Source organism: Emys orbicularis, chromosome 18 (assembly GCF_028017835.1).
Source record: "Emys orbicularis isolate rEmyOrb1 chromosome 18, rEmyOrb1.hap1, whole genome shotgun sequence".
In the NCBI taxonomy this organism is placed as follows: Eukaryota; Metazoa; Chordata; order Testudines; family Emydidae; genus Emys; species Emys orbicularis.
Window position 1 is genome coordinate 3,940,721 of NC_088700.1, and position 20,160 is coordinate 3,960,880.

General features: G+C 38.0%; 1 protein-coding gene across 1 annotated transcript in view; it reads left to right on the forward strand.

The window, feature by feature from the left end:
• DENND1A (DENN domain containing 1A) overlaps positions 1 to 20,160 on the forward strand; it is a 217,743-nt gene that overhangs the window by 113,451 nt on the left and 84,132 nt on the right. Inside the window, exon 10 of the mRNA XM_065418676.1 lies at positions 11,276 to 11,401. Within this exon, the coding sequence (XP_065274748.1) occupies positions 11,276 to 11,401 (126 nt within the window). The remainder of the gene's footprint in view (positions 1 to 11,275; positions 11,402 to 20,160) is intronic.

The window sequence follows — 20,160 nt, forward strand, 5'->3', positions numbered from 1 at the left end:
GGGCGAGAGGCACAGGTGGAGTCGACGGGAGAGCATCAGCCGTTGACTTACCGCAGTGAAGACACCATGGTAAGTAGATCAAAGTACATCGACTTTGGCTACATTATTCACGTAACTTACATCGATTTCTCTCCTCCCCCCCCAGTGTAGACCAGTCCTTATATATAACAAGTGAACACTCGGCCATGCTTCGCCTTGTCATTCACCTGTTTGAAGCATAATTGTTATTGCATGGTGACCAAAATGCAGGCTAGTGTTGCAGCTCATAGAAAAGTGGCAGTGTAACATTTTCAAGATTTTTTCCCATAAGACCTGCTTGGAGCATTTTGAAAAACTTCTTTAAAAATTTCAGACTGAAAAAGGAGTACCTTATATTTCACTCAAAGGATAGTCCTGTGTCCTGTGATGTCCATTTAATAGAGTACCAGACATTCACATGGAGGGCGCTTGCCTTCATTGCAGAGATGATTGGCATCACAGTGATACTGAAATACCTTGCTCTGTCCCAGTTTGTTGTGGAAAGGTGGATTCTCTTTGCTGATAACGTTGTTTTCTGCTGCAATTTTCAGTAGGATGATCATAGACTATGACTAATTTTTCAATAAAGGGAAGCCCGATTTCATTTTTGTAGTAGTCGTTGGATGCATTTTCCTGGTTAATGATGATTCTTGACTGTGAATCATTTAGCAGCAGGAACTAGAAGAGCAAACACCTACCTCCATGTACCCTCGCTCCCAGCATTAGCCTATCACTTACTCAGTTAATCCTCACCAGTCCAGATCCTCAGATCAAAATAAAAACATATAACTGTAGCTTGGCTGCTGTGGTGAAGATCTGCTATCCAGATTGGATAGATAACTACCTACATGACACACATGTAATTTGTCCACAACATTGAAACAACATGACTTCTGGCTATGGGGCTTTGGGGCCTATAAAGAAGCAGTGTTTTGAGTTCTGACACACAGGGAGGTGAGCATCATAGCTGTTTGCCTAGATAATTAATATTCATGTAATTTTGATGTACAGAGTATCCATCTTTTTGATATTCTGCACTAACATGGCACAGCTGTTCCAATTGCAGTGCAATAAACAGAGATAGGAGGAATCTGGAGAACGTCAACCGGTATGCAAGCCTCCCAACACCATGCATCCACCCTTACTCATCACCAGCATATTTCAAGCATTGCTGGTAAGAATAACTCGACATGGGAGAAGTCATTTATATTCACCCTGCATTGTTCAGTGCTAGGCCTGCCTGCTGTCTGCCAACTAGTTCCATGAGAGGTGTCGGCTTTTGTGTTGTGGGTAAGACCCCAGAATCCATTTCACACAGAACTCCAAACAGCCAAGAGTCAGAAATGGCTTTGGTCACTGCCTGGCTGTATTCATGAAGCAAAATTTCAGGGGGAGAAAAGTTCAGAATGTTGCTAGTCTGAGTCACTTTAAAGTCACTAAATGAAAGGAAGTGGAAGCATAACTAAAAACATCTGTTCTCACCCCTAGGGGTTCCAAGGCAGTAGCCTTGCAAATTGGGGATTGTTATCAGCAAGAGTGGCATATATCAAACTTCTAGAATTGCCACATTCAAAATGATGCCCCTACCCCTGAAGTGTTTCCATTCCTCTGCTGGGATAAGTCAAATGCATTGTTATAGCTTAATGCAAGTTACTTTGGATGATCATGTTTGCTGTAAGAACAATAATTTCCAGTTACCATAGCCTGGTGAGAGACTATCCATGTCCATTGGAAAGTGACTATTCCCTCAGGGCAGAAGCCAATCCAAGTAAGTTTCCCATTCATTGCACTGGGTAACTCATGCATGCTCACTGCTTGCCGCTGTGATATCTCTTCACTCCTCAGTAGTCTGCGATGTGACTCCTCCTTTCATCGCTGTATATAGCCAGGTAGGCAGGAAGCAGTGAGTTATGTATGATTCTGTGCTCCCTGGCTTTTGTCAGCATTTCAATCTATTAAAGTTATTTCAATGCCTCTTTTTGGTATTAAATAGCTCTTCATTTTGACTTTACTCTTTGCATCCGAATCTGCCAGCTGGTCATCACTCATGCAAATATGCACAACTGTGGAAATGTCAAACTTGTAAATTTCATAGAATTATGTAAGAAATGTCTGGATACAGCGAATCCTGGGCCTTGTATGTATATATGATTTGTCAACAATCAAGTATTATTAAATTTTATGGGACTTCATTAAAAGAGCTATTGCAGGAGCACTGTAGAACATCAGAAGAGACTTCACCAATAAACAGAAAACTTCAAGCTTTGGAATGTAATAAATTTTAAGAGACTTCCTTCCTTTCATTATTTACTTTTACTTCATGTTTATAACAGTAAAGAGTTGTGTTTTATTAGTTCAAAATTCTTGATTCAGTTTTCTGCAGGTCTGTTTAAAAGCTACATTTTCTCTTAGAGGATGTTTGGAGCATTGCAGAGGAAGTGCTGCTAGCAAATTCAATTAACTGGCATGACACACAAATAATGTACATGGTATATTTTTTTTCACAACTGCTATATAAACACAGCTGCGTTTAATATGTTTGGTAACAAAGACTTAACTTGAATCATTTTGCTTTGTGTAGTTAATGTTTGGAATCAGTATTTCTGTCTTATTCCTCATTTGTATTCCTCCTTGTTTCATTATTTTAGTTATCTAGATAATTAATTGTTCTCCTCTAGGTCTTTTCCTTTCCTTTAAACTGTTTAATATTAGGATCTGACCACTAGAGAGCAGCTGTTTTTCTTTGCAAGAAGTGAATTTATGTCTGTTCTTTCATGCATCGTGTGTTTGGAACTGTAAGTGGATCAAGTTGTTCATCACAGCAGGGAGACTGTGAAGCTGATCTATTATACACACTTTCTTCGGGGGAGGGGGGGGGAAGATGGGGGAGATTCTGGCGAGTCTGTCTCTCCACTGGGCTCACTCCACATGGATGCATTTGTGATCTGTTGGGGGCTATGCCAGGCTATGTTAGCTGAGGGACTAAAAATATCGCTAACAGTTCCACAGTCATGAATAGCTGTTAAGGCAAACCATGCTTTCAGTATTGCAAGGTAATGTGAGCACTGAGCACTTCATTAACTCTTGAATATGTGCAAAATTTACTCTGGTGAATTAAATCCATTTGCATTCTGCAGAGATGAGTAACATTTACTTTGGTGTGTTCACTGGCACGCTATTCATGCAATAGGAAATGTTAATAGTCTGCTTGTTTTTCTGAACAGCTCTTTTTGCTACATTGAAAAAAGAATCCCTTAAGTCCTGTGATTTTGCTGGAGACTTTTTCTGAGAGTCATACTTGGGTCTCGCAATAATGACATTGCTGCCCAAACTGTGGTCTTTCCATAGTTCAGAGTGAGTTATTTGTTACCATTTCAGTCCTGGTATCTGAGTGAAAATGGGCTATTGTGAAAGGTCTCTCCAGTGAATGTGCATGTTACAGAGGTTGGATAACCTTGCGATAGTTCCAGTAGAATCGGATTAAACACCTAACACAGAATGTCAGTGCTTTGCTCTGTCTTGACTCGACAGTACCTTCTAGCTATCAGACTTCCTGAATTGCCCAGGTCAGTTCCTTTGAAAATTAAGGTGCAAACATCTGCATTAGTAGGTAAATGTTTGAAATGCTAAAGTCTGTCTCTGCTCAACTTTGTGTTTGTGATATTGCTGCATGTTGCTAATGATATGAGAGTGACAGAGAGCACTTTGAATAGCAATATTCCTTTTAAAATTGTCAATATTAAGAAAGGAGGTTTATTAAGAACTGTGATGATCTTCCAGTTGCATTTGCTGCTGGCATGTTTCCTACATACCTTTCTATGAGTTACAGCAATGGCTGAGGTAGTCAGTTTTTCTACTTTTATATACTTTGTACAGCCTCTATCAATTTATTTTTAAGTATTTCAAATTATAAGAGTGTCACATTGGACTCTTAGTTGTAGACATCAGAGCTTCATATTATAAGGTATAATTACTTTAGTGCAAGAAATAAAAATATAAAGTTTAATCTTTCATTGCGCAATGTTTATTAGATTAAGGCCATTGATTTGTGATGCTTTGTATATTGCACCAAGGAGATCTTACTCCTGATATGTATTCATGAGTACTTGAAATTGGCTTCTGATTATTTTTGTCTGTCTGTAAATTATGTTTTGCATAGTATTCGTATCCCATTTATTAGCAAGCTTTCAAAATTAGGTGCTCTTACACTTTACTGTTTGTTTCTCCACTTTGTGGGAACTGAAACATGTTTTTTGAGATATCATAGCAACACTAACTTCTGTTTCTCAATTGCAAATCCATTTTTGAAAGGTAACTTCCATTTATATTTTCTTTTTTTCTGTTTGCAAGAGAATGTTTCTTTATTCATGTTGACAACTGAAAAGCCTTGGACCTAATTAAAAGAATTTCCACTAGCACCTTTACTGAACCATTTCATTATGCTGCATTGCACAGATTGCATTTTGAAACATGGTGATAGTTTCAATCTGACCTTTAAACCTGAACTGCCAGAAGTATAAAAATCTTCTTTAAAAACACTCCCAGGGTAGGCTGTATGTATATGTGGCTGTTTGGTTAGAAATAAACTTCGTATTGAGCGGTCACCATCTTATTACAAAAAAAGAAAAAGTATTACCATCTCTTTAGGCAGAATACCAATCGCAGTTCAGTTTATGCAATCTACTTTGTTTTATGTATTAATTTATTCTAGAGTAAACAAAGGAGCAGCTTTACTTTTGTTCACTCATCAGTCTCTCTAAATACATTATTTTTAATGCTTTCTTATTTAAGCTACATTATTTTATATTAGAAAGTGTAAAAAGTGGTTATTGTGGCAGACTTGATTGAAATGAGTAAATGCGTGAATCCATAAAATAAGCACACTGTAGTACCATGTTAAATATAATTTTAAAGGAGGCGCAAAACTCTCCTCTTATACATACCACACAGGAATGGGTTTATTAATTTTTTTACGCTGGTCTTTATCAGTAAATAGTTAACACCTTCTATCTGAGGATCTCGGTGATTTAGAAATGCTAATTTATTAAGCCTCACAACACCCCAGTGAGGTATGTCATTATTCTACTTCTTTCATAAATGAGGAACCTAAGATGCAGAGAGGTTGACTTGCTTTAGGCCACATTAAAAGCCTGTCACAGAGTCAGGAATAGAATCTAGATCTTCTGACTGCCATTCCTGGACTTTAGCATCAAGCGCATCTTTCCCCAAGTTTACGCTAATAAAAAAACACACTAACAATTTTCTGGGTTGATGAGATACCTTCAAGATGTAGCTGCAGTGCAATCTTTTAAGAGAGACATAAATTAATCTATTTTTATGCTAACATAGAAAGCAAAAGCCAAGAAAATAAAAGTTACAGCAGTCACATGGCCTTTCAAACATGGGTGAGTTACAGATGAAAATAATAATTTTGCTTTTTTGTATCCTGTTCAGACTTGAAAATCTGATGGAGCTGTTATTACATTTCGCCTATTGAGAGCGAGCTCTTTCACGGACATTATGGTTTCAGTTAAAGGAAATGAGCCGTAGATTATGGACATGATAGACCCCTAAAACTGTTATGGTCTGTCATGTTAGTATGTGCTTAGAGGCTCTTTAATGCATGGATCATTGACATAAACTATAGCATTTGGATTTATAAGCAATGCTGGACACTTCCTTAATTCTCCATCTTATAGGTTGTAATAGTAATGTTAGTCCTCTTATGACAAAATCACTGTAGTGCTTCAGAAAACATTAAAAATAAATATACAGAAATCTCTCTTTGTAATTGTAACTGGAAGAAAAATTTGACACAAGCAAGTCATATAGCAGGGGGGGGATAGCTCAGTGGTTTGAGCATTGGCCTGCTAAACCCACGGTTGTGAGTTCAATCCTTGAGGGGGCCACTTAGGGATCTGGGGCAAAATCAGTACTTGGTCCTGCTAGTGAAGGCAGGGGGCTGGACTCGATGACCTTTCAAGGTCTCTTCCAGTTCTAGGAGATAGGATATCTCCATTAATTTTATTTTTTTTATTTTTTTTATATTAGTATGGTTTACATTTCCTGCAATCCATATTGTAGCATGTACCAGCGAAAAAGACATTACCTTTTTAGATTTTGAGAAAGATAAAGAAAAATTAGAAAGAAGGTGAATGTTTAAATAGGACAGCAGAATTGCAAGTTTCAAGAAAAGCTGTTCAATGAGGCCAAGCCCCCACTCATTGAGTAGACAATAAACAGGATTACACAGAGACAATGCATATATTGTATTTCTAGTGCTCTTAAAAATCCTCAGACTTCCTTATGGTTCCTGGCTTTTCTATGAGTGTGCCTAGCCAAAAGCTTGTCTTTTGAGCAGCAGTGCACACTGGTAGCAAAAGTATTAAGACAGAGATCCTTTGGTAGAGTTTCAGAGACATGGAGGAGGCTGGGACACAGAGCTCTGATACCTGGAAAGAAACATTGAGATTTTCAAGGTAAATTGGGAAATCATATCTATCAGGTCATATCATGTGAGCTGACGGGCTATTTCAGAAAGGATGGCCAGTCATGCCTACTCGAGCAGGCAGGAGAATCTCAACACTAAAAATAACCTGGAGAGGAATTAGTTCGTGGCTGAGATTTCATTAGTGATTCTTGCACAGAATGGAGCAAACAGTATTGTCCCAATACATATCTCAAGATGGCACCTAAAGCTGAAACAAAAGAAGGCTTTGATATTTAGGCTTACATGATATAGCTATTTCTATTACATTGATCAGTATGAATTGCTTGCAACCATTCATTTTCTTCTGTAAATCAAGAGGACTGTTGGTTTCCTACACCCATTTTACCTCTGAAATCTACCCTCCATCCCATCTGTGGGACATCTTTCTGTCTTAAGCTGTGGCATTCTGTGTCATGTAAAGCAAAGGAAGCAGTAGCTGAGTCTCTTTCAGGAGTATGTGGTATTAGTACTCCTATATCTTCTGTCTTTTCACCAATTTCACTTCTGTGACCTCTGTTTCAAAGGGCTTGTCTTCACTACAGCTGCTGGTCGATTTAAGCTACACAATTTGAATTATGTTAGTGTAATTCAAGTTGACATCGCTTAGATCTACTTACTGCGGGGTCTACACTATGCTATGTTGATGGGAGACGCGTTGCCACTGACATTGCTTCCAGCTCTCGTTGAGGTGGCGTACAGAAATCGATGGGAGAGTGCTCTACCATCGATTGAGTGGGTCTCCACTAAATCAATGCCACTGCATCGTTTGCAGCAGCACCTATTTAGCTCTGTGGTGAAGACAAGCCCAAAGAGTGAACTTATCCTGTCCCAGCGTCTTCAACACCAAAAAATTGCTGCTGATGAAACTATTTGTTAATGATTTGGTTGCAGTCATTGCAGCTCAGACACAGCAAGTTAAACATTAATGTGTGAAGAGGTTTTTTTAATCTTATTTCTCTGCTTGTGTTTGAGAAGCAAAAATGCTGTCAGTAACAATAGTATGTAGATATACAACCTTACTTCAGACGTTATTGAGCTGCAAGCACTAAAAAGGAAAGACATCAAACTAAGTCACAACCTATTTATATATGAGAAATTTTGAAGTACAGGAAATGGTAATGGGTAATCCTTCAAAACTGCAGCCCTTGGACTATGGGGAGAAGACCAAAGAATAGTCGGGTAACCTGAATGCTTCGATGGTTTTTAAATTTGCCTGTGTAAGAGGATATACAGTTGATATTTGCTTAGTTACTATCAGTGAGTATTTCTTTGTGTAAATGGTAATGAGACCATTAGGACTATGTTCACCTGAAGTGCAGCTCTGTGAATCTGAGGTAATTAAACACCTCCAGTATGAAAGAGAAAGGGCAGTGAAGGTTAAGTGAGGAATAATCTGACGCACAGGTGGTGTAGAGCCTTTGAGAAGCAGGAAGAAAAGAGCCTCAGTTGATATCGACCATTTCAAAGGATGGAAATGTCACCATTGTCATTGGGAGATGCTTTTGTCATTTTTATAGGTGTTCTTTTTACTTGAATAAAAACATTTCATTTAGAATTTCAGTTCAAGCTTTTAAAATATATTAAGGGATATGAGCGTGGTGACTCAGTCTTGATATCCTCAATCTTTTATTTCATATTTGTATTATGTAATCAGGATTGGGAACCTATTGTGGTAGGCATTCTACATGCATGCAGAATTTATTCTCTACATATTTTAGCTTTTTTTAGAATAAACTTATATAAAGCTACATATCTATCCGAAAATGTTTATAAACCACTTATAAAATATTTGTGGAATTTCATTTATATGGCAGGCATTCGTATTAAACTTTTTTCGTACCATTCACAAAAGGAAAAAAATCTTTACTAGTCTGATACTTAAACTCCAGAGAGAAAACACAGATCTTTGGGCCTGCTTATGATTTCTTGTTCCTGATGAACTTCGTCAAATGTTTTTCTATACTTGTTTTTATAGAATTACTCTAGGCAGGCAAAGGGACCATGTTGACAATCCTATATTGAATAAAAAGAGCATCTAAACTACGATATGTACTGTAATCAGGTCTGGCCAAAATAACAGGGATGATGTATCTTGTGTAGTGTCTCATCAAACATTGTACCTGACGTTTACAAATCCTTAATTCTTTCTCATCTCAAGGTATCCTGCTCCCTTAATCTGACTTTAATTGTAGCTAAATATCAGCTGTGCACGTTTGCCTCATACATCGGCATTTTAACTTCCGTAGGGTTGAAATGGTAGAGTAAAAACTAGAGTTGGTTGGAGGGGGGGAAGATTTTCCAATGAAACAATTTCATTGAAAAATGCCATTTTGTGGAACCCCAAATGTTTTGCAAAAACACTTCAGGTTCCACAGATTTTTATCAAATCACAAGCAGGGTTCCAATAGAACCTTGTCTGGAGCTGGCAGGCTTCTGGGGAGCCTTCCAGGCTTCCAAGATCCATGGCTCCTGCGCAGATCCACCATGTAGGCTTCCTGCCCTTGTAGGCTCCCTGCCACCAGTCAGTGGGGTCACTGGACGATCAAATTGCTAAGGGAGCACTCATGGAAGATAAAGCCATTGTGGAGAAGCTAAATGAATTATTTGCATTGATCACTGCAGAGGATATTGGGGAGATCCCCACACCTAAGCCATTCTTTTTAGATGACAAATCCTAAGGAGCTTTCTCAGATTGAGATGTTAATAGGGAGGAGGTTTTGGAGTAAATTGATACATTAAACAGTAGTACATCACCAGGACCATATGATATTCATCCAAAAGTTCTGAAGGAACTCAAATATGAAATTCCGGGACTATTGACTGTGTGGTATGTAATGTGTTGCTTACATCAGCTTCTGTACAAGATGACTGGAGGATAGCTAATGTAACAGAGGTGATCTGGCAATTACAGGATGGTAAGGCTAACTTCAGTCCCAGCAGATTGGTTAGTAAAAAAACAAAATTATCAGATGCATAGATAAAAACGTTGTGTTGGGGAAGAGTCAACACAGCGTTTGTAAAGGGAAATCGTGCCTCACTAATCTATTAGAATTCTTTGAAGGAATCAACAAGCATGTGGACCAGGGTGATTCAGTTGGTATAGTGTACTTGGACTTTCAGAAAGCCTTTGACAAGGTCCCTCATCAAAGGCTCTTAAGCAAACTAAGCAGCCATTGGGATAAGGGGAAAGGTCTTGTCATGAATCAGTAACTGGTTAAAAGATAGGAAACAAAGGGTAGGAATAAATCGTCAGTTTTCACAACGGAGAAAGGTAAATAGCGGGGTCCCCCCAAAGATCTGTACTAGGACGAGTGCAGTTCAACATATTCATAAATGATCTGGAAAAAGGGGTGAGCAGAGAGGTGTCAAAGTTTGCAGATGATACAAAATTACACAAGATAGTTCAGTCCAAAGCTGACTACAAAGAATTACAACGGGATCTCACTAGATTGAGCGACAAAATGGCAGATTAAATTCAGTGTTGAAAAGTGCAAAATAATGTACATGGGAAAAAATGATCCCAGGTAGACATACAGAATGATGAGGTCTAAATTAGCGGCTACCACTCAAGAAAGAGATGTTGGAGTCATCATAGATAGTTCTCTGAAAACATCCGCTCAATTTGCAGCAGCAGTCAAAAAGGCTTACCGAATGTTAGGAACCATTAAGAAAGGGATAGATAATAAACCAGAATATATCATAATGCCACTATACAAATCCATGGTACGCCCACACCTTGAAAACTGCATGCAGTTCTGGTCATCTCATCTTGAAAAAGATATATTAGAATTTGAAAAGGTGCAGAGAAGGACAACCAAAATGATTGGGGGTATGGAACAGCTTCCATATGAGGAGAGATTAAAAAGATGGGGTGGGAATGTTCAGTTTAGAAAAGAGATTAGCATATCATCCATTAGCTGAGTTCTTTAAAATCAAGAATGATATGGAGAAAGTTAATAGGGAAGTGTTTATACCTTCCCAGAACACAAGAACTAGGGTCACCCAATGACATTAACAGGCAGCGGTTTTAAAACTGAACAAAAAGGAAGTATTTCTTCACACAATGCACAGTCAACATTTGGAACTTGTTGCCATGGGATGTTGTGAAGGCCAAAAGTACAAGTGGGTTCAAAAAAGAATGAGACAAATTCATGGAGAATAGGTCCATTAATGGCTATTAGCCAAGGTGCACAAGGATGCAACTCAATGCTCAAGATGTCCCTAAACCTGCAGCTGCCAGAGGCAGGGACTGGGCGACAGGATGAATCACCTGATAAGTTTCCCTGTTCTGTTGATTCCCTCTGAAGCATCTGTCACTGGCTGCTGTCAGAGACAGGATACTGGTCTCAATGGGCCATTGGTCTGAACCAGTATGGCTGTTCTTATATGCTGAAACTAAGGGAATGAAGTTCATTGGTGGGTCCTGAGGGGGAATATGTGCAACTGTACAGACTGCCTCGAAAGAACACCAAAATCCTTATAGCTTTAAACATTTAAGAATAGATGAAAATAAGGCAGGCTTTAAAAAACATGTCCTTATCTTCCTGCAGTCCTGCCTGCAGGCTTCCAAGTAGAATGTAATCATCTGCTAGTGGGCCAAAACAAGTAGCTGAAAATGGAAAACTCCAGGATTGTACTTGGTGTCATTCTTCCTCACAGGTGCAGCGGATGCTGGGACACTTTGTGAAACTTCTTTGGCTAGTTCCCAGTTCAGTAAGTTATTTGTTTATGCTATGAGGATGATCTAGGACTGTTGTGTACTTACAGGTTTCTGCACTCAAGAACAGATTAAAGAAAGTCTCCACAACTACTGGGGATGGTGTGGCAAGAGCATTCCTAAAAGCCCAGGCCTCTTTCTTTGGGAGCTACAGAAATGCACTGAAAATTGAACCCGTAAGTAGGACATCAATATGTTAACACAAATGCAGATGTGTAGCGGTGGTGGAAATTGTCCAAAAGCTGTTCGTATGCATAAGGAATGGGGTGGTGAATAATACTAAGGATACTATAAGAGCTGTCAAGCGATTAAAAAAATTAATTGTGATTAATCGCACTGTTAATAATAGAATACCATTTATTTAAATACTTTTGGATGTTTTCTACATTTTCAAATATATTGATTTCAATTACAACACAATACAAAGTGTTCAGTGTTCACTTTATTTTTTTATTACAAATATTTGCATTGTAAAAAACAAAAGAAATAATATTTTTCAATTCACCTAATACAAATACTGTAGTGCAGTCTCTTTATCATGAAAGTTGAACTTACAAACGTAGAATTACGTAAAAAAAAAAAAAACTGCATTCAAAAACAAAACAAGTCCACTCAGTCCTACTTCTTGTTCAGCCAATCACTCAGACAAGCAAGTTTGTTTACATTTGCAGGAGATAATGCTGCCCGTTTCTTGTTCACAATGTCACCTGAAAGGGAGAACATTCCAGAGGACATGAATCCACGCTGATGACAGGTTCTGCTCGATAATGATCCAAAGCAGTGTGGACCAATGCATGTTCATTTTCATCATCTGAGTCAGATGCCCCTTGCAGAAGGTTGATTTTCTTTTTTGATGGTTTGGGTTCTGTAGTTTCTACATTAGAGTGTTGCTCTTTTAAGACTTTTAAAAGCATGCACCACACCTCGTCTCTCTCAGATTTTGGAAGGCACTTCAGATTCTTAAACCTTGGGTCGAGTTCTGTAGCTATATTTAAACATCTCACATTGGTACCTTCTTTGAGTTTTGTCAAATCTGCAAGTGACAGTGTTCTTAAAATGAACAACATGTGCTGGGTCATCATCCAAGACTGCTATAACGTGAAATATATGGCAGAATGCAGGTAAAACAGAGCAGGAGACATACAGGTCTCCCCCAAAGAGTTCAGTCACTAAGTAATTAACACATGTTGTTGTTGTTGTTGTTGTTTTTTTAAATGAGCATCATCAGCATGGAAGCATGTCCTCTGGAATGGTGGTTGAAGCATGAAGGGACATATGAATCTTTAGCGCATGTGGCATGTAAATATCTTGTGACGCCGGCTACAACAGTGCCATGCGAATGCCTGTTCTCACTTTCAGGTGACATTATAAACAAGCAGGCAGCATTATCTCCTGCAAATGTAAACAAACTTGTTTGTCTGAGCAATTGGCTGAACAAGAAGTAGGACTGAGTGGACTTGTAGGCTCTAAAGTTTGTTTTGTTTTTGAGTTCAGTTATGTAACAAAAAAATATCTACATTTGTAAGTTGCACTTTCACGATAAAGAGCTTGCACTACAGTACTTGTGTGAGGTGAATTGAAAAATACTATTTATTTTTTTTATCATTTTTACAGTGCAAATATTTGTAATAAAAATAATAACATAAAGTGAGCACTGTACACTTTGTATTCTGTGTTGTAATTTAAATCAATATATTTAAAAATGTAGAAAAACATCCAAAAATATTGAATACATTCAATTGGTATTCTATTGTTTAACAGTGCGATTAAAACTGTGATTAATCGTGGTTAATTTTTTTAATCACAATTAATTTTTTTTTTAACTCATGCGATTAACTCCAATTAATTGAGAGCCCTAATTATAAGGCTTTTATGTAAATCAATATTGCAAACTCAGCTGGAATGCTGCATGTGATATTGGTCACTGAATCTCAGAAAGGAGATTGTAGAAATAGAAGGGTTCACCAAAGAGGAATGAGAGATAAAGGGCCTGGAAGAACTCTTGTATAAAGAGAGATTGAAAAGAATTAGGATTATTTACTTTAGAAAGGAGATGATTTAGAGGGGACATGATAGAAGTATGTCAAATAATAAATGGTGTGGAAAAGGTAGATTAGGAACCTCTGTTCACCCTGTCTCATAACACAAAAATAAGGGGATATTCATTGAAATTTAAAAGGTGGAAAATTTAAAACAAATAAAAAGAAATACTTTTTCACAACACATATACTTATACTGTGGAACTCAGTGCCATAGGAAGGCATTGAGACCAAGAATTTAGCAAAATTCAAAAGGAGATTGGATATTTATATGGATAGCGACAATAGCCAGAGTCGTTATACTTAATAACAAAAAAGTTTTGAAGGGATATTAATCCTAATACTTCAGGGATTAAGCCAATGTCTAACTATTATAGACCAGGAGGAGACCTATGTGGGAGCTGATTATCCCACATCTACCTACTGTGGAGTTCTTGTACTGTCTTCTGAAGCATTTGGCACTGACCACAGTCAGAGACACTTTACTGGACTAGATTGACCTCAGTTCTGATCCACTCTGGCAATACCTCTATTCCCATGTAAGGGTTTTATGAAGCTCTTGTCATGGTGATTGGCCTCCCCTGAGGACACAGAATATTTTTGTAGTCCTATTGGCCTATGACAGATAGGGACTGTGTAGATGATATTATGAACAAGTTAGCTATAATGCACAAGGTTTGAGCCAGAAGGCACATACAGGATGGAAGGGGCTAATAGCTTAATGATCCATAGAATATCTCTAACAGTCTTAGTGAGAGTCCTATTCCCTTCCTCAAAACAGAGGAGACTACCACACAGGTAAATTAAAGCAAAATGTGGGGATATTTTTAACCTGATGTTCAGGCACTCATTAAGGTCACTGCAGTTTAGACTAATGGGAGGTGCACAAGAAAATCCCTACGGAGTGGAGAATGTACCTTTTGCCGTAATGCTTTCATCCATGATTGTTTTTCCTTGAGCATTCAAGGATCAGAATGGAGAATTGGTGGCTGCAGTGAGGAGCAGGAATAATATAGGGAGAGGCTGAGTTGGAGTAATGGGGGATGGATGGGTTAGTGATGACTCAAGAAAGGGTGCTGTCTTCTGAATTCTGTCTCTAGGGATGAATACAGGATTCTGGTATGCAGGCATGTAAACACATTTCACACACACTGTTTGTTAGAACAAAAGACAGAATTTGGGCTACAGATGTTGTTTTTTGATTTCCTTATATTTTCCCTGTCCCCTTCATTACTGCACTTAATATTTTGCATATTATGAATTATTTGTGGATTTCATAAAGCTGGAGGGAAGGAAATAGCTTGATCAGATTTTTAAATAGTCCTATCCAACATCTTCAATGAATGAGCATCATTCCACTCAGACATATTCACTGTTCAAAAATAACACTATTGAATTCAGCAGAGCTGAGTCTATTGCTCCTATTCTGATAGCAAGGATATATGCATGGTATGTGTATAAATATAAATGCATTTGATCTGTCTGTGTATGGCTCATAAAAGTATCAAGTATGAATGTTATGCTTTTAAAGTACCAAATATGAACTAACAGGAGCTACTTTAATTCCCATCCATATAATTAACAAAAGTGAAAGCAGCAAGGCAGCCTGGCTGTAAGCCTCCTTTATCCATGTCAAGCAGACACCGACTTCCCCTCATTCGTTTAGGCCTTTCTTGCTCTCTGACACTCCTCCCACTAGTTGCCAGGCAACTCTAGGAGTATTGGTGTGCGTGCTGCTTGGATATGTGTGAGGGATTAACTAGTTAAGGTTGGGGTTTTTATGAAGAAGAATAAAATTTTAAATTGCTTTACTGGGAATAACATTTGGTATTTTGAAGGCTGAACATTACAGATGAGATATCAACATTGGTTGATGATGACACACACCTTTGAAACTACAATTCCCCCTTTTAGGGAGAGCTAATCTGAACAAGTAAAAAGCCTCATTTGGTTTGCACATTATTCCCACAAACAGAAACTCTAAACATAATTGAAAAGTCCCATTGTACAAATCTGTCTTAAAAACCCTATTTTATAGGAGATTCTTAGTCTGATCTCAAAGATCAGGGAATATGAAGGAACAGCAATTTCTAAGTCCTTATATGCGTGATCTCGTAATAGTATAACATTTTTGATGCTGTAACAACGATGGTCTATGAAAACAGAGCAGCTTTGTATACTAGAACCACCTCGATGGAGTTGGCTAGAATGCTATGTTCAAACCCCACACTTTTCAAACTGTCTTAATGGACTGGTAATTAAAGCATAGGTCTAGGAGTCAAGTGACCTGGATTCTGTTACCAGTTCCGCCAAGGACTTCCTGCATACTCTTGGCCCAATCATACAATCCATGAATACCTCAGGGTTTCTTCTGTAAAATACTGATAACTTATCTACTTCAGTGGAGAGGGATGGTTTTGAGGAGTGCAGTGCATTGGGAATTAGTTCAAATTCTATTGGGGAAAAACTTTAAATTTTGTCTGATGCATAGTGAATGTCAGAGTGCAGAACATAGTTCCAGACTGACCACCCATACAGTCAAACTGTGAATAGATTGACACCTCAGCTTGAACCATTATGGGCCAAATCTCTGTTTATAAGAGCACAAGCATAAGTAAGAAACAAGCAAGGGGATGCAGGAGAGTTGCCAGTCAGCTTTAGGAAATTCTCCTTTGTCAACATCTTGGTCACCTCTCAGCCTATTTCATTCACTCAGACATCATCCATGTGGTCAAACAGTATTCAGCGTGAGGAGAAATGTTCCCTCATGATGGAGGATTGAACAGGTCTGGTCAAGGCAGAAGCTCACTTTCTTGTGCTGCACTGCTGAGACATCTTCAGCTGCTGAATCTCATTCTGGTTTGACAGGAGTCCAACAGAGGTTTGTGGACTGGAAGAATCCTACACCTGAAAAAGCTCTTCATGGCAACATTTTCCAAATGATGAAGGTTTTAGTTTTAATTCACATTTGCTATAGTTAACTTTCAAAACTGTCACTGAATTTAACAGGGTCAAATTAAATTGTTCTGGGTGTTTTGAGATTAATTGAAAAACAAATGGAAGAAGCAGCTTTAGGCAAAGGCCTTCTAAGAGGACGAGTAATATTTTCAGATATTTCAACCTGGTCTGCCTTTGATATTGTCTTTTTCTAATATTATTGCACTCTTCAGCATGTCAGTGTAAATGTGCACCTAGGCAATATTGGACATGATGTGTGGAGATCCCACCTCTTACAAAATCACAGTATACAGTGAACAATGAGTGCTAAATAGGAAAATAATTGCCAGGAAAGCGCTGCTCTTAATTTTTGGTAGTGCTAATTTTATAAGACAGTTTACTGATGTAAACTAGCGCATGTGGTGTGCACAGACTTTTGGGGGCAAGCAAAGTGGGATCATGCTGCTTGATCATTACTTTTTTATTTTTTCTTTGTGGCCCAGAATTTGTCAAAAGATGGACTCCCAAACACGATATATTTAAGAAACATGTTAATTAGGGGCGACTAGAAAATAAGAATTCTGTTTTGAAAAAAAAAAAAAATAATAATAAAAAAAATTGGGGGGGGGTGTTGAAATTTGTTTTTGATCCACCTTGGAATGAAAATGAGACCTTTCAAAAATTTTCACGGAAAAGGACAAGAGACCCATCCCGGAATAGCTAATAGCTCAGAGGTTAGGGCACCTCATTTAGGATGCAGAAGACCTAGGTTCAAGTCCCTGTTCTGCCTGATTCTGACTCAGTCACTCTCTTTCTCTCTTTGGCCCAATGAATATTTAAAGTATGTATACAAAGTGGAACAATTCCAGAGGAGAGAAAGAGAGAGACTGACAATAGCCACCGGTGTTTAGGGATGTGGGAGACCCAGATTCAAATCCCTAGTTTGCCTGATTTGAAGCAGGGGCTTGAACCTGAGTCTTACACATCCCTAACTATTGAACTACTAGCTTTTCTTGTGTGGGACGGATGGACGGACGCGCACACACACTCACACTCACACTCTCTCTCTCTCTCTCTCTTACTTTTCTGCAAAACATTTCAGTGTCGACACACAGCATTTGTTGGGGAAAAAATTCCCAACCAGCTCTAATGTTATCTTATCTTTTATTACATGGAGCCTCTCATCCCAAAGATTATGAGGTTACATACTAGACATATAAGACAATACTTTGACCTGCAGTTAGTTGTGATGTTAAGCTATCCACTGTCTTTAGTAATCTAGAGCTTTTGAATTAGGAAGTATTTCTAGATTGTAGAATCTACAACACTACATTTAAGCACAAAGACTGATGTAGTAAAATTACTGATGCATTCACTGCCCACTGAGTTTTTCTGTAACTGTTCAATGTCAAATCTTAAACCATGGAAGAATTTGTCACATATGGTGTATATACTGTTCTCCGCTTCTCTGTTAAATAAAGTACTTAAAGAGGCAACGTACTTATCTTTATTGAGGTAAGATTTTACCCTTAGATATGTTACCTACAGTTTTAAAAGACATCTACCTTTCTGACATCACAGATGCCTCCTATTGTTAACCTGAATGATTATGTTGAATTTTTGTGATTATTAATTCTTTACATCTTTTAAGAGGAGATGAATTCATGATCATCTCTCAAACACTAAAGCCCGAAAATTGGGTCATCCTCAAAAGAAATAAATATAATATTTTGTTAAATATTTATAGCTACATACATGTTGGTAATTGTAGAGAAAGACAGAGTCAAGACTTTCAAGTTTGTCTCATCAAAAATGTTAACTATGCTCTTTCCTGGAGTGACACCTAGTGGTTAGAGCTAGCATTTCCTCACTTTTCTTTCTCCTACATAGTTAATATTCATATTCTCTTATTAAGAAACAAATGTAATAACACCTATGATAGAGATCAGCGTACTAGACAAATTCCATGAAAAGGAGTAATATTTAGGGCACAGTACAATAGAATGTATAGGTTAAAAAATTGTATCTTGCAGAACAGCCTACTTTAAACTACAGGTGAGTGCTTGCACGTTAGAGGCATGTCACTTTATCTGAATATCTGACTCGTCTAATGAGTTTGACATGCCATCTTCTCAAAGGACTGGCATTGCTATCTCTTTTGTTTCCATTGGGGCAGGTATGGATTTTCAATTCTTTGCTGTCTGCCTTGGGGTTAATCCCAGCACAAGTCAGTGTCTGCCATGTTCCAAAGACTTTACCCCTGTAAGATGGTGGCAGTAGCTGATGAGCTTACATGAAAAGATACCTGTGCTACCTCTCTTTTGTCCACATTTGTATTTCCTGAATTCTTCCATTAGAATCATACCCGCGGACTAGAATATTTTCTATTTGATAGAAGGGTAGATAGAGGAGCTTGTTTACCTGTATTTTGTTTACTAGGCCACATTAGTAATCTGGGCAAATATTTCTCCTTTCACATCTTGGTTCTGATCAGTAATATTTCATTGACATTAGTGTAACATGAGTTTAAACTTCCTCTGGACCGCTTTTCTCATGTGGTATCTTATACCTTTCATAGATAAACTGGGAAAAAAGACTTAATTTTCCAATCCTATTTAGACGCTGAAATCTAATTCTGAAGCACCCATTCTAAGTTTAGTGTCCTCTCTAGAATTTCCTTCTGAGTTTGCTATTATCATATGCAACCATATATATAAAAGTTGTTGTTTCTCTAAATGACACTCTGTATACTTGATATGATAGGTATATGAACTATGAGAACTATGACATAGACTCTTAAATAGACCCTTTTTCTTCTTACAAGGTGTTTGAGAACTCTGACTGGAGTGATGCTCTCTAATGTGCACTGAGAAAAGTATGGGTCTTGGTTTGCTATTTTTTAAGGAGCTGGCCTAGTTCACCAGAGATTTAGTAATCCTTTTGTCAGGGTGTTGAACTTCACATTCTTTGCAAAGTGTTTTTTGCGTTCATTACTGTGTTGCTTTTCTCTCATTTACAAAATCTGTTTAATCCTCATTTTAAGAGGATTGTGAGGACCCTATATCCAGTTCTGGTAAGAAGGCAACTCTCTTCAGCGCAGTGGGTCTGTTGTGACATCTGTATGTGTTTTAATATCTGCCAGCGTATGGCATGTTGCCCCTCTACTTTCAGACACCCTCTATGGGGGTGTGAAATGACTAATATAGTTATTCAACTATCCTCGGTGAGGACTATATTACATCTCCTCATTGGCTCACATTGTTTTCTTAATAAGGTCTAATCAACTCCTTTAGCATTCTGCCCTACTGCATAGTCTTTGTCTTTCTAGCTAGATCAGAGTGTTGTCATTACTTCATTCAAACCTCTGTCCTGCATATTGAGGCACCACTGGTTACTCAGCAGGACTATACTGTTTCTTAATAAAAACAGGTTTGAAAAAAAGGGAATGGTTTGTGGTGGTTAGAAAAAAAATAACTTCAGGCTGCCCACAGATTATATATTTCATAGTCAAACAAAATGAAAAAGATTTTGAGCCAAATATTGCCCTTCCATAACATTGTCGTCATCTTATTGAGAGGGACCTCTGGATTTGTAATCTGCTTTTAACTCTGGCACTGCATTGCATTAATTCTTTGTGACCCTATTTTTGTAGGCCCCTTACAAATCAAAACTGTTTTGTGTTGTCACTACTGGCTCTGCAGCATCAGTGAAGCTACCATATTCTTCCCAGATCTGTGTCGGCATCAAACAATAGGTATTAAAGTGATAGGGGATATGTGTGTGTGTGTTGTTTTAAAGAGCCAATTGATGTTTTCTGTTCCATTCAAAACATATTGGAGAATGTTTTGCAAAGAAAACAGCAGCAATAAAATTAATAGGGAACAATATTACTGAAATTTTAAGATAATAATTAATAAAAATATAACTGGCATAGATAGTTACTTGTATCCCTACAGTGG